Raw genomic sequence first — 17,341 nt, 5'->3', positions numbered from 1 at the left:
CATTTTGTGCCAGTGTTGTTAGTAGACTATACACACCTGATTATCATTGGCTCTGCTTGTTTACGTCTTTGATATGCGCATTGTCAGTAGATAATCCACTCCCATCTGCACATTTATATCATTGTGATCTCACACGAATTTGCCCTGTTTAGTAAATCTGACCCTAAATGGTTAACCAACGTGCCGATTGGGCATCACTTGTATTGAACCCGGAATATTGCTGAAAAAACATAACTGATTTATGTTTTTTTTTTTTTTTTTTTACTAACCTCATTGCAAACAAACACCAAACAATCCACAAAAAAATCACCAAAAAGAAGGTACCAAATGGCTCATATGAAGCACGTCGATGATGCATTAAAATGCTGCCTATGTAGGCGGCTCAAGAGATTTTGAAACAGAGCCTATTAAATAGCTTGACAAAAGGTTAGTATTCTGGAAAGGCCCTGCTAGACTTCACAGGCTTCAATCCAATTGAATTGGTGGTATGACTTGCTGAAATTGCAGTCTACTGATGCGCTACATCTAATTTGGACAACATTATTTTAGCATTAAAATCAGGAGGAGTAGCAGGAAGAAATTCAAAGGAATTCAACAGAGGAAGTGCTTTCCGCAGGCTCTGAACGTCAGCCATTGTTGAGTAAAATTCTTGAACATACTTAAACCAAAGGAAGATAAACACAGGTCAGCTTTAAACATCAGAACGAAAAGTCGCATACACACACACACACACTTCAGCCTCAAAGTTCTCCAGAACAGTCAGCTTCACTTTTGAGTGCAATGTGCTTTCCTGAATCTGATGTAAGACATTCCAAACCCCAGGAGAACGAGGATGAAGGGATTTTTACAAGGCGTTTATTTGAAATTCGAACACTTTTGTGCCTGTGAGGAAGCGTTTTTTCTAACTGCTGGAACTCAACATTTTCTCTGATGCAAAATTTCATCTAATGCCTCCAATCACCTAGTTTCTGTGAATTGCCATGATGAAATCCTGTTGACAGCACTGATGTGTCACAGACAAAGACGGCAATCCGCTAGCTGTTATTTCAGCCACACTTTACACTCCAGCATCCCTGTTTCTGTGCATTTATGTAAGTGCTGAGTAAGATTAATCAACAACGTGTAGAATTATTTTGTAACTATGCATTAAAATATGCAAAAAGCTAAGGTTAATCACTGCATAGAATTTGTTAACAAAACATCTTTTTGAACAGGGTGTCTATACACAAATGTACTACCTACTAAAGTGGGTAGTGGTCGACCAAATTTTTATCTTTTATTTTTTTAAATCGATAGAGAGCAGGGTGGCTGACGGCTGATACAAAGTTGATATATATGATATCACACAATTTAATTTAAAGATAATAAAAGCACATACATAACTCCTAAAATGTAATTTCTATTTATTATACGTTTATATATTCACATAATAATTTGAAAATTGCTTCATTAAAATTCATTCATGAAAATTGATTCATTAAAAAAAATCTGTAAAATAAACCATTATTTTTTTTTGGACTTTTTCTCAGAATTCTGAATGTACTCTTTTACTTTTTTAATTTAAAGGTAATTTAAACTTTTTATCTCACAATTCTAATTATTTTATTTTTTTTGCAATTGTGAGTTTATCGCTCACAATTCTGACTTTTCTTCTTAGAAATGCGAGTTTATGTCGTAATTCACATCTCATAATTCCGAGTTTATATATCACAATTGTGAGGAAAAAGGTAATAATTATCAAAAAAGTCAAACTTACCATTTTATTATTATTATTATTATTATTATTCATCCTGTGGTAGAAACTAGCTTCCATAAATAGAAAGCAAACTTTTCAGTACATGTTTCCTTTTCTGTTTAACAGTTCTGTCTAATAATTTATTATCAGAACTGTTAAACAGAAAAGCATCGGCCGATGCGATAATTCAAAAATCCCAAATGTCAACCGATATATTGGCCTTAGCAATATATCAGCCGACCACTAAATGTGAGTGGCACAATCGATGCAGTACATGGACGACTAAAATTCAGCATTGCTTTACAATTTTAGTGAGGAGTTTCAAAGCTATAACTGACCTTCCACTTTGATCTGGTTCCTCGTGCAGGAAGGACAAGGCAAGATGCTGAACTCCTCAGCCTGGTGCATGGAGTAATCTGTGCTTGCCACCACAATCCTGTCGCTGAATGTCCAACCCTGAGGTTCGTCCGCAAGCTCCAGAATACTGCAGTTAGACAAAGTGTCTATGGAGATGGAGGCCTGTGGACGCACTGTTGAAGGACACAACGCACACATATTTAGCATGCACATATAACTGTCATGCCCTATATAAAGATTTATATGCATTGTTAGTCTAATCTGATCTGAGATCCATTAAAGATGCATGAAACACATGTGTGCATGAGCTGCATTTGATCTTATATTGCATTTTATACATGACCAGTCAAAAGTCGACAGAAACGTTTCTCCTGAGCCAAGATCTTATGATCTCGTTTGTAATTAAATGATTGATAGATGACCCTTTAAAAACCAAATTTACTCATAAATCAAATCCAGATAGAGACATTTAACGAAAGTAAAGTCATTGTGAGACACAAGGTTACATGATGACACTGCCGTATTTTACATGCCAACATTAATGAGGACATTATTCTTACATTTATGCATTTGGCAGGTGCTTTTATCCAAAGCATCTTGCAGTTCATTCAAGCAATACTTTTCATATGCGTTTCTGAAGAATCAAACTCATGTTTTTAGAGTTGCTAGGGCATCTTTTATGTATTTGTATCCCCTAAAAGAGGAACTGAACACATTAAATCTGAAGTAATGCAGTTTGAAAGTATGATTAATCATATTTTTATCATGCATTCCTTGTTATGCATGAGAAAATACATCAAATAAGTTCACATGATGGCCACAATCTGTCATAATGTGATGAGAATTTTTCAAAATGTCTTTCAAAGCAAAGACAACCAGATGAAGAATTTATTTGTAATCAGCCAGAGAAACTTTCAAGCTACGTGGCAGCATGTTAGCAATTACACGAATGGCATATTATCAACTAGCCTGGGCTGAATTTTCAGACAGACAGTGGTTTGGGTTAACACAAACCAATTTCAGCCAATAAACAAGATGTTCTGATCCATTTTGGGGAAATAAAACCCTGAAACATGTGACTGAAGAATCCAATACTTTGGGCATTTCTGTGACCTCTGTGAGTTCTGTGAGTTCACTTAAAATCACTGAAATGTGTCACTTATGGGATGTGGACCTGCAATCTTTAAGAGCAGTTTAACTTGATTGACAATAAAGTGTCTCCAGATTATGTTTAGCAGAATAAAAATCAATGTGGAAAGTAGAGCTGGTAGTATATTTCTGAAGCTTTCTCGTCCATTTTTGTCTAAATATGTGCACACTTTATTCGACAAGTAGAAGAGCCCAAGTTGTTTGTAAACAACTGACATTTAGCATAAATGAGGCCTGAGACGAGCTGTTGAAGTGGAACTTACCACAAATCACTTCTAAAGGACGTTTTTACCAATACTCGTTACTTTTGACTGAAATGACTTCTCAAATTCAACATCAACATCTTAAAGCAAACATCAAATGTCATGCACAAACCATATAATTCACGATCTGATGTGTTTATGAGCAAAATCAGGACATTTAAGAAAATAAAGGATGGGATGGGGCAGGCCAGGGTGGGCCTTTATCAATCAAAAAGGAAAGAAATACCAAAACAAATATTTGAATAATTTTAGAAAATCTTATCCCAAAAAATACAACAAAATAAAATAAGTGCCCAAACCTAAATTAAGGATCAAAGGCACAGAAACAATGCATGTTTGATTAATCTATAAATACAAAAGATTTCCATAGACGTCATATCGCTGCTTGCAGCTGCAACGGTGTGAACGTCGCTAATGAGTGATGAAAGTCTCAAGCATGGATGTAGATCATGTTTTATTTGATTAACTTTTGCGATCTGATTCGTTTGATTTGATCTGTACGGGGCTATTTTCATCCATCCTACCCACATTTTTGGCTTTTGGTTTATCCACTGACGGGGGTGGCAAAATGTAGCACAGGGAGCTGCATGGAAAAAGATAGGCACTAAGACAATTCATTTTTAATGATAGCGACGAACAGAGAGTGGGTGCAAAAACTGCCCCAAATATGTGGCACACGTGCCCATGCCGTCCCAGAAGCCACTTAGACGACACATACAAAACAATATATATATATATATATATATAAAATAATATTTCGGCCAGTTGCCAAGTCAACATTTCTCATTTTAATTTGGATTAACTTGATGTACAAAAATGACTAAAAGTGATATGGAAATAAAAATTAATAAAAACTACTATACATATAAAAAATGAACTATGACAAAAACACACAAAAAAAATTAATTAAAATGAAAATGAAAACAGAAAATATAGAAATAAAACTGATTTAAAATAGTAAAATACAAAAAAAATTATATAATTTAAATATATTAAATATATATCGTAAATAGTCATTCACTGATACTCGTACAATTCACAATAACCTCGTACAAAAGGACACCAAAACTGGAAAAAAAGGTGATTTATTTAAGAATATTATAATTGTTATTATTATTTGTCTGATTAGGATTAGGCTGCTACTTCCACTGTGCTGTTAATTATAAGGTTGTAACGCCTCATTTTACTTACAGTATGGGAAATATATAATTGTTTGGTCAAATATAACTGCATTTCCAAATGTTTGTTAAGACAAAGGTAAGCAGCCGTGCCATTTGACCCCATGCATAAAGAGATATGCATACTGCTGCTATTGACTTTCATTGTATGCAAAAGAGCAGCTTGAGGTACATTATACCTAAAATCTCCAATTAGAGTTATAAAGGTTTGGAGTGACATGAGTAACTGATAGAAAAGAGTTTCTCCGGAAGCCAAAAGCAGACTGCTTCAAACATACCGAGTTTGCCGCACAGGAAACGCACGCGGTAGTTGTGGCAAATCCCATCCACCTGCTCTTTGTTGAGGCATACAAAGCCATAGTTTCTGTCAAACTTGGAGAAGACTTCTCCTGTCATGTTGGCAGGGATGCCGTCAAGAGTTTCAGCCTGAAGGCAAAGGAAGACATTTTTAAATACAGTGAAACAGTCATTCTCTCACATACACAACCGTTTAAAAGTTTGGGTCAGTTTTTTTTAAGAATTTAATTATTTTATTTGACAAGGAAGCATTAAAATGATTAAAAGTGACAGGACTGTTATAATGTTACAAAATATTTCTATTTCAAATACATTTTGAACTTTGTTCATCAGAGAATCCTGAAGAATCCTTTTCACAAAAATATGAAGCAATACAACAGTTTCAACATTGACAGTAATAAGAAATGTGTCTTGAGCACTAAATCAGCATATTAGAACGATTTCTGAAGGATCATGTGACACTGACGACTGGAGTAATGATGCTGAAAATTCAGCTTTAATCGCATAAATAAATTACATTTTAAAATATATTCAAATCGAAAACCATTATTTTAAATTGTAATAATATTTCAGAATTGTACTGCTTTTACTGTATTTTTGATCAAATAAATGCAGCCTTGGTGAGCAAACTGAAAACATTAAAATGACCCCAAACTTTTGAATAGTAGCGTAAGGAGTACAAATGGATGTGATTTATTTAAGTATGCACGTTTTAAAATTATTATTTGTTTTTTATTATTTTTCCCCCTATTTTTTTCACATTTAAAACTGTAAACATTTATTCTATGTCATTGTTTCTGCTGTGCTGAACATTATCAGGGTTTAATGCATGATTACACTTTACACAATAAAGAGTATTTTTTAGTTTAAAAACAAAGCAAAACAGTTTTTTTAATAATACTGACCACCATATCGATTATCAGCCATAACATAAAATGTGAAAATTTTGAAACTGCGTGTAATTTGTGTAAAAATATGAGCATTTAATAATTTAGTTAAGTACACTCTCAGAAGAAAGGTAAAAAGCTATCATTTGGGTTGTACCCTAAGGTGAAAAAGCTCAATCGTACATCTTTGCACCTTATTTAACCATAAAAGGTGCATATTAGTACTTTAAAAGTACATATTAGTAGCTTTTTGAAAAGGTACCGCCATATAGTAACAGTTTTGTACCTTTTTTCAGAGAGTGTATGTAGTAACTTAGTATTCATATGTTTACCTCAATATCAAGAGGGTTACTGCACAGACGCTCTGGAAAGGCTTTGTGGAGGTCGGTCAGTTTCTCCCAGTCACCTGACCCCCTCTCGTCATCGCGGTCAAACCATTCAGTCCATTCGGCCTCTAAAAAACCACACAAACAGACACACGATTAAAGAGCTGCCACCCCTCCAGCGCTGCCCGACAGACAGGCTCTGTGTAGATATTAGTCTCATTTACATCTTTAATCTTCCTGTTTTGCAATTCTGCCTGTCAAAGCCTATTTATGCAGAGATAATTACAGTTCGCACTCCCTGTTTTGCCGTCTGCATTGCCAGACCTACAGGGAATTCAGCCTACTTTTGTTGCATTGCATTCAAATCAAACCAAACAAAATAGAAAGACAACTCTGCCACGCAATCGAAAAGACTCCTTCACTCTCCGCTGCCATTAGAAATCTCAAGTGTTCGTGCTGTTCGGGGGATACTTGAAAATGATTAGTATCTATTACAAATTAAAAAGAGATCTCAATGCCAAAGAGCTCTCAGAAGCCACTCCAAGAGTGCGGTGGATAATTTACTGTGTATATGAACATGCGGGAAGTGAACTGTTGTCATACTGTAGTGTGTGTTGTATATTAAGTGACCCACTACTGGCAAAATCACTCCCATGCTTAGGGTTGCACTGTGCTGTTACTTAAAATGTGCAATGCACACTTTTTTATGGGTTTTAGTGGTGTTCTTGAAAGCTGACGAAACAAGTTGTTAGCATAGACATTAAAAAATGGGGCTTAATATATTAATCTGATTAATCTTATTCACAGGGAAAGGAGTGATATTGCAATATATGTTACCTATAACGTCATATATAATTTTCACAGTATGCACATTCTCTGTGTAGATGAATATATATGGTTATAACATATATAAAATCCCCATAATAAAATCTGTATATGTACATAAATGAATAACATCTATATAATGATTTTTTTAATGGTATTATATGTAGCAACCATATGTTGTCAATATATATTTTGATGATTAAGATTTGATGATGGCTTTCCTGTGTTGGCATATTTCCTATTAAAACAGGAAGCTGGTGCAAAAGGCTTGTGAAAAGCCAGTAGCCTTAATTCAGCAAGAATGTATTAAACCGATCAAAATTGAAGGTAAAGAAATGTATAATGTTACAAGAGAGTTCTCATTTAAATAAATGTTTTTAAACTTTCTACTCATCAAAGAATCCTGAAAAAAATCACGTGGACTCTTTTCAACATTGATAAAAATCAGAAATGTTTCTTGAGCAGCAAATCAGCATATTAGAATGATTTCTGAACGATCATGTGACACTGAAGACTGGCGTAATGATGCTGAAAATTCAGCTTTGATCACAGAAATACATTACATTTCAAAATATATTCACAAAGAAAACAGTTATATAACGTTGTAATAATATTTCACAATATTTCAGTTTATGCTGTATTTTTGATCAAATAAACAGCCTTGGTGAGCGTAAAGAGACTTCTTACAAAAACATTTATTATTATAAATATTATTTAAGAAGCCTATTACATACATAAACCCCACATTTTTCATAACCATTAACAAATCTTGCTGGCCCCAAACTTTTGAACAGTAGTGTATATCCAATTAAAGTTAACTTTATTATGGCAATAGCATATCAATGGTCTCAAAGCTAGAAGCATTTCATGGGCCCAAACTTGTTCCCAGAATTCCAGAATAAATTTCACCTACTTTTCCCCATCTGTGCGCTGTAATCATACGGCAGGACTTTAATTCTACATCTAAATGAGTTCATTCTCTGCCCATAATAAGATCTTGCACACTTGTTAACTAAATTATCACTTTGGTGATGAACAAACAGATGGCATCTTCAGAATGGGGATGTTCTGTGCGACTGCGATCGAGGCGCTGGTTGAGGATGTACAGGTGTAAGTGGTGGGCTGGGTAATAAAGCTGCTGGGACTCGGGGGCGGACAGACAGACGTCACGCGGATATTAGCTAACAGTGCCGAGGATTGTGGGATATTGGGAGAGATTCTTAGGGAGATTGAGAAATGGGAGGTGGAGGGGAACCAAATATAGCATGTTGGATCACTGATTAACATTATTTACACATCATATAGGTGAACACTCTTCAAGATTCTGTAAATTTAATGTTATTTAATCTGCTTGTACTTTGTACTATATCTTTTTTAGAAACCTGAATGCTGTACAGTTAAATTAAGATTTTTGTGTAATTAAGATTTGCAAGAACGAGTCCTTACCAGCTGCTGTCTCGTCCATGTTATTCCTGAATGTTCAGTGTCACATGATCCTTCAGAAATCATTCTAATATGCTGATTTGCTGCTCACGAAACATTTATGATTACTATCAATCTTGAAAATCGCTGTGCTGCTTCATATTTTTGTGGAAACAGTGATACATTGATTTTCAGGATTCGTTGATGAATAGAACGTTCAGAATTTATTTGAAATATAAATCTTTTGTAACATTCTAAAATTCTTTACTGTCACTTTTGATCAATTTAATAAATGAAAATGAATACAGAAAATATAGAAATAAAACTGATTTAAAATAGTAAAATACAAAAAAAATTATATAATTTAAATATATTAAATATATATCGTAAATAGTCATTCACTGATACTCGTACAATTCACAATAACCTCGTACAAAAGGACACCAAAACTGGAAAAAAAGGTGATTTATTTAAGAATATTATAATTGTTATTATTATTTGTCTGATTAGGATTAGGCTGCTACTTCCACTGTGCTGTTAATTATAAGGTTGTAACGCCTCATTTTACTTACAGTATGGGAAATATATAATTGTTTGGTCAAATATAACTGCATTTCCAAATGTTTGTTAAGACAAAGGTAAGCAGCCGTGCCATTTGACCCCATGCATAAAGAGATATGCATACTGCTGCTATTGACTTTCATTGTATGCAAAAGAGCAGCTTGAGGTACATTATACCTAAAATCTCCAATTAGAGTTATAAAGGTTTGGAGTGACATGAGTAACTGATAGAAAAGAGTTTCTCCGGAAGCCAAAAGCAGACTGCTTCAAACATACCGAGTTTGCCGCACAGGAAACGCACGCGGTAGTTGTGGCAAATCCCATCCACCTGCTCTTTGTTGAGGCATACAAAGCCATAGTTTCTGTCAAACTTGGAGAAGACTTCTCCTGTCATGTTGGCAGGGATGCCGTCAAGAGTTTCAGCCTGAAGGCAAAGGAAGACATTTTTAAATACAGTGAAACAGTCATTCTCTCACATACACAACCGTTTAAAAGTTTGGGTCAGTTTTTTTTAAGAATTTAATTATTTTATTTGACAAGGAAGCATTAAAATGATTAAAAGTGACAGGACTGTTATAATGTTACAAAATATTTCTATTTCAAATACATTTTGAACTTTGTTCATCAGAGAATCCTGAAGAATCCTTTTCACAAAAATATGAAGCAATACAACAGTTTCAACATTGACAGTAATAAGAAATGTGTCTTGAGCACTAAATCAGCATATTAGAACGATTTCTGAAGGATCATGTGACACTGACGACTGGAGTAATGATGCTGAAAATTCAGCTTTAATCGCATAAATAAATTACATTTTAAAATATATTCAAATCGAAAACCATTATTTTAAATTGTAATAATATTTCAGAATTGTACTGCTTTTACTGTATTTTTGATCAAATAAATGCAGCCTTGGTGAGCAAACTGAAAACATTAAAATGACCCCAAACTTTTGAATAGTAGCGTAAGGAGTACAAATGGATGTGATTTATTTAAGTATGCACGTTTTAAAATTATTATTTGTTTTTTATTATTTTTCCCCCTATTTTTTTCACATTTAAAACTGTAAACATTTATTCTATGTCATTGTTTCTGCTGTGCTGAACATTATCAGGGTTTAATGCATGATTACACTTTACACAATAAAGAGTATTTTTTAGTTTAAAAACAAAGCAAAACAGTTTTTTTAATAATACTGACCACCATATCGATTATCAGCCATAACATAAAATGTGAAAATTTTGAAACTGCGTGTAATTTGTGTAAAAATATGAGCATTTAATAATTTAGTTAAGTACACTCTCAGAAGAAAGGTAAAAAGCTATCATTTGGGTTGTACCCTAAGGTGAAAAAGCTCAATCGTACATCTTTGCACCTTATTTAACCATAAAAGGTGCATATTAGTACTTTAAAAGTACATATTAGTAGCTTTTTGAAAAGGTACCGCCATATAGTAACAGTTTTGTACCTTTTTTCAGAGAGTGTATGTAGTAACTTAGTATTCATATGTTTACCTCAATATCAAGAGGGTTACTGCACAGACGCTCTGGAAAGGCTTTGTGGAGGTCGGTCAGTTTCTCCCAGTCACCTGACCCCCTCTCGTCATCGCGGTCAAACCATTCAGTCCATTCGGCCTCTAAAAAACCACACAAACAGACACACGATTAAAGAGCTGCCACCCCTCCAGCGCTGCCCGACAGACAGGCTCTGTGTAGATATTAGTCTCATTTACATCTTTAATCTTCCTGTTTTGCAATTCTGCCTGTCAAAGCCTATTTATGCAGAGATAATTACAGTTCGCACTCCCTGTTTTGCCGTCTGCATTGCCAGACCTACAGGGAATTCAGCCTACTTTTGTTGCATTGCATTCAAATCAAACCAAACAAAATAGAAAGACAACTCTGCCACGCAATCGAAAAGACTCCTTCACTCTCCGCTGCCATTAGAAATCTCAAGTGTTCGTGCTGTTCGGGGGATACTTGAAAATGATTAGTATCTATTACAAATTAAAAAGAGATCTCAATGCCAAAGAGCTCTCAGAAGCCACTCCAAGAGTGCGGTGGATAATTTACTGTGTATATGAACATGCGGGAAGTGAACTGTTGTCATACTGTAGTGTGTGTTGTATATTAAGTGACCCACTACTGGCAAAATCACTCCCATGCTTAGGGTTGCACTGTGCTGTTACTTAAAATGTGCAATGCACACTTTTTTATGGGTTTTAGTGGTGTTCTTGAAAGCTGACGAAACAAGTTGTTAGCATAGACATTAAAAAATGGGGCTTAATATATTAATCTGATTAATCTTATTCACAGGGAAAGGAGTGATATTGCAATATATGTTACCTATAACGTCATATATAATTTTCACAGTATGCACATTCTCTGTGTAGATGAATATATATGGTTATAACATATATAAAATCCCCATAATAAAATCTGTATATGTACATAAATGAATAACATCTATATAATGATTTTTTTAATGGTATTATATGTAGCAACCATATGTTGTCAATATATATTTTGATGATTAAGATTTGATGATGGCTTTCCTGTGTTGGCATATTTCCTATTAAAACAGGAAGCTGGTGCAAAAGGCTTGTGAAAAGCCAGTAGCCTTAATTCAGCAAGAATGTATTAAACCGATCAAAATTGAAGGTAAAGAAATGTATAATGTTACAAGAGAGTTCTCATTTAAATAAATGTTTTTAAACTTTCTACTCATCAAAGAATCCTGAAAAAAATCACGTGGACTCTTTTCAACATTGATAAAAATCAGAAATGTTTCTTGAGCAGCAAATCAGCATATTAGAATGATTTCTGAACGATCATGTGACACTGAAGACTGGCGTAATGATGCTGAAAATTCAGCTTTGATCACAGAAATACATTACATTTCAAAATATATTCACAAAGAAAACAGTTATATAACGTTGTAATAATATTTCACAATATTTCAGTTTATGCTGTATTTTTGATCAAATAAACAGCCTTGGTGAGCGTAAAGAGACTTCTTACAAAAACATTTATTATTATAAATATTATTTAAGAAGCCTATTACATACATAAACCCCACATTTTTCATAACCATTAACAAATCTTGCTGGCCCCAAACTTTTGAACAGTAGTGTATATCCAATTAAAGTTAACTTTATTATGGCAATAGCATATCAATGGTCTCAAAGCTAGAAGCATTTCATGGGCCCAAACTTGTTCCCAGAATTCCAGAATAAATTTCACCTACTTTTCCCCATCTGTGCGCTGTAATCATACGGCAGGACTTTAATTCTACATCTAAATGAGTTCATTCTCTGCCCATAATAAGATCTTGCACACTTGTTAACTAAATTATCACTTTGGTGATGAACAAACAGATGGCATCTTCAGAATGGGGATGTTCTGTGCGACTGCGATCGAGGCGCTGGTTGAGGATGTACAGGTGTAAGTGGTGGGCTGGGTAATAAAGCTGCTGGGACTCGGGGGCGGACAGACAGACGTCACGCGGATATTAGCTAACAGTGCCGAGGATTGTGGGATATTGGGAGAGATTCTTAGGGAGATTGAGAAATGGGAGGTGGAGGGGAACCAAATATAGCATGTTGGATCACTGATTAACATTATTTACACATCATATAGGTGAACACTCTTCAAGATTCTGTAAATTTAATGTTATTTAATCTGCTTGTACTTTGTACTATATCTTTTTTAGAAACCTGAATGCTGTACAGTTAAATTAAGATTTTTGTGTAATTAAGATTTGCAAGAACGAGTCCTTACCAGCTGCTGTCTCGTCCATGTTATTCCTGAATGTTCAGTGTCACATGATCCTTCAGAAATCATTCTAATATGCTGATTTGCTGCTCACGAAACATTTATGATTACTATCAATCTTGAAAATCGCTGTGCTGCTTCATATTTTTGTGGAAACAGTGATACATTGATTTTCAGGATTCGTTGATGAATAGAACGTTCAGAATTTATTTGAAATATAAATCTTTTGTAACATTCTAAAAGTCTTTACTGTCACTTTTGATCAATTTAATGCATCCTTGCTGAATAAAAGTAATAATTTATTTAAAAAAATTCTGAACAGTATATGTACTACATATAGTCTATATGTATTTTAAAGGGGTCGTGAACTGAGAAATCAAAATTCTTTTGACATATAAGTGGTCATTGTACTATAAAAACATCCTGTAAATTTCAGAACTCAAAACTTTCTTGTTAGTCTAAAGCTTATATTGAAGCCAATCTGTCAAAACAACGGCTTGTGGAATGTGCCACTTTATGACGTAATAGTGTGGATAAGCACCGCCTCTGCAGAGGAAGATCAACGCCTGCTTCTACATCACTGCCTGTTTAGCCCCGCCCACCGATTCGCGCATGTAGTGTAAATAACGAGAGAGGCAAACACAGGTCTACACAGAAATCAAACAATAAAGATGCTCCGAAAATAACAAGACTCAGTACAGTGCCAAGTTGAACGTCCTGTAAGTTTCAGAGCTCAAAACTTTGTTGTTAGTCTAAAAATAGCTTATATTGAAGGCAGTCTGCCAAAATGACAGCTTGTGTAATGTGCCACTCTATGATGTAATAGTGTGGATAGGCACTGCCTCCCGCCCACCGATTCTACATCACTGCCTGTTTAGCCCCGCCCACCGATTCACGCATGTAGTGTTTACGAGAGAGGCGAATGTGCAGGTCTACCCAGAAACCAAATGATAACAATGGCTCCAAAGAAAACAAGACGCAGTGCAGTGCCAAGTTGTGGAAAAACACAGTCTTTGCATCGCCTTCCTTCTGATCCCAACATTAGGAAAGAGTGGATGAACTTTATTTTTAATGAAGATCCAGACCACGTCATTAAGAACTTGGCCCTTTGTTCACTTCATTTTACTGTGGGTTCGTTCACAAACAAAGCACAATTCGACGCGGGATTTTTGGAAAGAATGAAACAGATGATGCTGTGCGACTGTATTGGATCCGACAGTAATGTCGCAATGCACAAGTGTGAGGAACTGTTTTTATTACGTGATCACTATTGCTTTGCCTCTACTTACAGATTGTTTGATATGTACGGAGTATTTATGTGTTTTTAATCTAAATCACAGCAGCATCCATCCATGAAGGACGTTGGGTGTCAAACATACACAACTATTAGCCAATCACAGCAGCGGGCGTTTACTTCCAAGTCTACAGTCAGCCACGACTATTCAAACAGAGCGATCTGATGAGGGGGGTCAAAACAGGACAGAAAATAGCCTATTACTTCTAAATTATGATGTTTTTTTATGTAAAAATCTTGATAACATTATAAGTGAACCTCAGAGAACAGTACAAAATAAAAATAAAAAATGCAGTTCATGACCCCATTAAAAATCAAATATGGAAATATATTGAAATTGGCTATCATTTTATGTTCTTCTACATTTTCTTTCAAAACAACTATTTGTTGCTGGATATTGTCGTATTGCCTGGTTAAGACATGGCGTCAGACATTTTTATAAAGCCCTGCTGGAAAGGCTGGCACAGCTGGTCACCAGAACTTGCTTAACCAGCAGGACATCAACAAGAAAGACCATACCGGTCTATGAGACACACAAGTTAAAGGTATAGTTCGCCCCATTTCCATGTCATTCTAACCCTGCATTATTCATTCTTTCAGGAAACACAACAGGAGATGTTAGACTGTATGTCTGAGCTGTTTTTTTTTTGTTTTTTTTTTCATGTTTCAAAGGTGGAGTGTGATTTATAATGCCAAGCTTCAAAACGAACAAGAACTCAACATGAAATCACCATAAAAGTAGCTCATCTGACCAGAGGTTGTGCTACAAATAATCATTATCCGTCACTTTGACGCACCGGGTTGTGCATTTCCTGTCATGTTCTATTTTTGTCCATCTGTAAAATACTGTAATGCTTGGTAGTTTTAATGTGACACTGATATCTTCTCTTGCAGGAAAAATAACTCTTGTTCTGCAAGAGCTTTTTTTAGTTTCACCAACCGCTGAGTTGCAGGTTCTTGGCTTTTTCATTTTTCTCTGCTCTCACAATGTGAAAGAGACCTTAGATTTAATGAACAATATCGCATGAATCATTCCACCGGACTACATTTGGAAACTCTTGTTTCTCTCCTCAAATCTTCTCTCATTAATTTTCACAGAGTGTATTTTTCTTCATTTTTAATCCACTAGTATCTTTGACTGTGAGAATGTCTCTAAAGTAGAGAAATGCAATAGACCCAGTACTTCCTTTCTAATCTGTCAACATGATGGAGAATGTCAGTCAATCATTTTAAAATTCAGTAAATGATGGAACGAGTCTTCTGAAGTCATGTGATCACTTTGTGAGGAACCGATTGACATTTTGATCTGTTACTTTCATGGTGCTTTTTGTCCATTTCAGAGCCTAACAGTCTATACAATGCTGCCTCTACACTGTTATTATTTATTCTATGTAAAATACATAAACATATTCGTAATTAATGCATGCATTGTATTTATTTATTTTTATTTAATAAAATGTAAATATGGTAATATAATTTTAGTACATTTACATATTTATTTGTAATAAAATATATTTTAATATAATATGAAATTATATGATATATATTATATATAAATGTTATTTTAATAAATTTGCATATATGTATTTCTTATACAATAAAATAGAATATATTTCAATATTATATGAATGAAAAATATATAATTATATACATATGAAAACATGAACATTTTTGTGGAAACAGTCAATTTTTTGCGGAATTTTTTGAGGAAATAAAATTCCATTTCAGTCGGTCACTACGAGTCACGTCAAGCGGCCATTTCCCCTGTGCGCCTCAGCACTAAAAGAGCATTTCACTGAAAGAGCAATTTCTCTAAAAGAGTATAATAAACGAGTGCGTCTTTGTAAAAACGACGGATCGTCTTTTTAAAGATGCCGTTTCACCCGTGCGTTTCTGGATGCGGTCGTTACCTGGCGCCGGGTGATGGTCACGATCGCTGCCTCACGTGTCTGGGCATTAAACACGCTGAGGTGGCGTTCGCGGATGAGTCATGTTCCTATTGCGGGAAGAAAGCAGACTGAGGCGGGTCGTCACACCCTGCCCCGGCGGGCAGCTGCTGCCTCCCCCCGTCCGCCGGCTGCAGCGCCCCAGCCTGCTCGTCGCCGAGGGCGGCCCCCTGCGTCCGCCCCTGCTCCCGCGCCGCATCCGCAGCAGCCTCCAGCAAGCGGCGCCATGGAGCTGGACGTAGGCAGTAGAGACCTGCGTGGAACGGATTTTTCAGTCCCACTCCCGCCCGTTCCCGCAAGATGGGTCCCAGGAGGGCACGGAGAGTCACGGACGGCCCAACACCGGACCTCACTCATCCTCCTCCTTTGCCAGCCGGCAGCAGCGGGCGGTTCGAGAGCGTCAACAAAGGCCCTACTCACGCACCCTCTGCCAACCTGTGGAACCAGGTAAGTGTTGCACCGCACACTCAGACCCCTCTCCGGTCCGCTCACAAGCCGCCCGAGTTGGGTCCCTACGTTCCACCTTGCTGCCCCACTGCGGGTACGGCGGTGGTTCCGTTGGTCCCGTTTGCACGGTATCTGGGTGCCTGGTTAGCGCCACCCAGCCCATCTCGCTGGCTTCTGTGAACCATCAGCCTCGGCTATGCGATTCAGTTAGCCCGGCGTCCCCCCAAGTTCAGCAGCATCCGCTTCACAACCGTGAAGGCGGCTGATGCTCCTGTCTTGCGTGTGGAGATCGCAGTCCTACTGGCGAAAAATGCGATAGAGTCGGTCCCTCCAGCCGATATGAAGACGGGGTTTTACAGCCCTTACTTCATTGTACCCAAGAAAGGCGGTGGGCTATGACCAATCTTGGACCTGTGTGTCTTGAACCGGGCCCTTCACCGGTTACCGTTCAAGATATTGATGCAGAAACGCATCTTCGGGTGCGTCCGTCCCCGAGATTAGTTTGCAGCGATCGACCTGAAGGACGCGTAATTTCATGTGTCGATCCTTCCGCACCACAGACCATTTCTGCGGTTTACGTTCGAAGTACATACCAGTACAAGGTCCTGCCCGTCGGGCTGTCCCTGTCTCCCCGCAGCATGCCTCACAGAGGAACGTGCGCGGTCGGTGCTGACCTGCTCAAATTCATTCAAGGGCAGGACAGCGGTCCCACTGAAACTATTTCAGAGGCTCCTGGGCTGCAGCGGCACTTACACCGCTAGGGCTATTGAATATGAGACCGCTTCAGCACTGGCTTCATGGCCAAGTCCCGAGGTGGGCGTGGCAGTGCGGCACTCACCGGGTCCAAGTTACACTGGCCTGTCGCCAAACCTTCACCCCGT

General features: G+C 36.8%; 2 protein-coding genes across 2 annotated transcripts in view; both read right to left on the bottom strand.

The window, feature by feature from the left end:
* Positions 1 to 2,073: 2,073 nt before the first annotated feature.
* On the bottom strand, positions 2,074 to 8,482 carry LOC107737207 (cell migration-inducing and hyaluronan-binding protein-like; the record flags this gene model as incomplete). Its single annotated transcript, XM_016548652.1, has 4 exons — positions 8,464 to 8,482; positions 6,199 to 6,320; positions 4,961 to 5,108; positions 2,074 to 2,265 (listed from the first exon to the last, which is right to left on the bottom strand). Coding segments are annotated over exons 1-4 (481 nt in total), but the record flags the coding sequence as incomplete, so codon positions are not given.
* Positions 8,483 to 9,196: 714 nt separating this feature from the next.
* LOC107737206 (cell migration-inducing and hyaluronan-binding protein-like) overlaps positions 9,197 to 17,341 on the bottom strand; it is an 81,851-nt gene continuing 73,706 nt past the window's right edge. The window contains exons 9-10 of the mRNA XM_016548651.1: positions 10,515 to 10,636; positions 9,197 to 9,424 (exon numbers count right to left, since the gene is read on the bottom strand). Coding sequence (XP_016404137.1) covers positions 9,197 to 9,424; positions 10,515 to 10,636 — 350 coding nt within the window. The remainder of the gene's footprint in view (positions 9,425 to 10,514; positions 10,637 to 17,341) is intronic.

The sequence above is a fragment of the Sinocyclocheilus rhinocerous genome, unplaced genomic scaffold (assembly GCF_001515625.1).
Source record: "Sinocyclocheilus rhinocerous isolate Xijiao unplaced genomic scaffold, SAMN03320098_v1.1 scaffold7333, whole genome shotgun sequence".
Classification (NCBI taxonomy): Eukaryota; Metazoa; Chordata; class Actinopteri; order Cypriniformes; family Cyprinidae; genus Sinocyclocheilus; species Sinocyclocheilus rhinocerous.
This window is presented reverse-complemented; position numbering and strand designations above follow the sequence as displayed.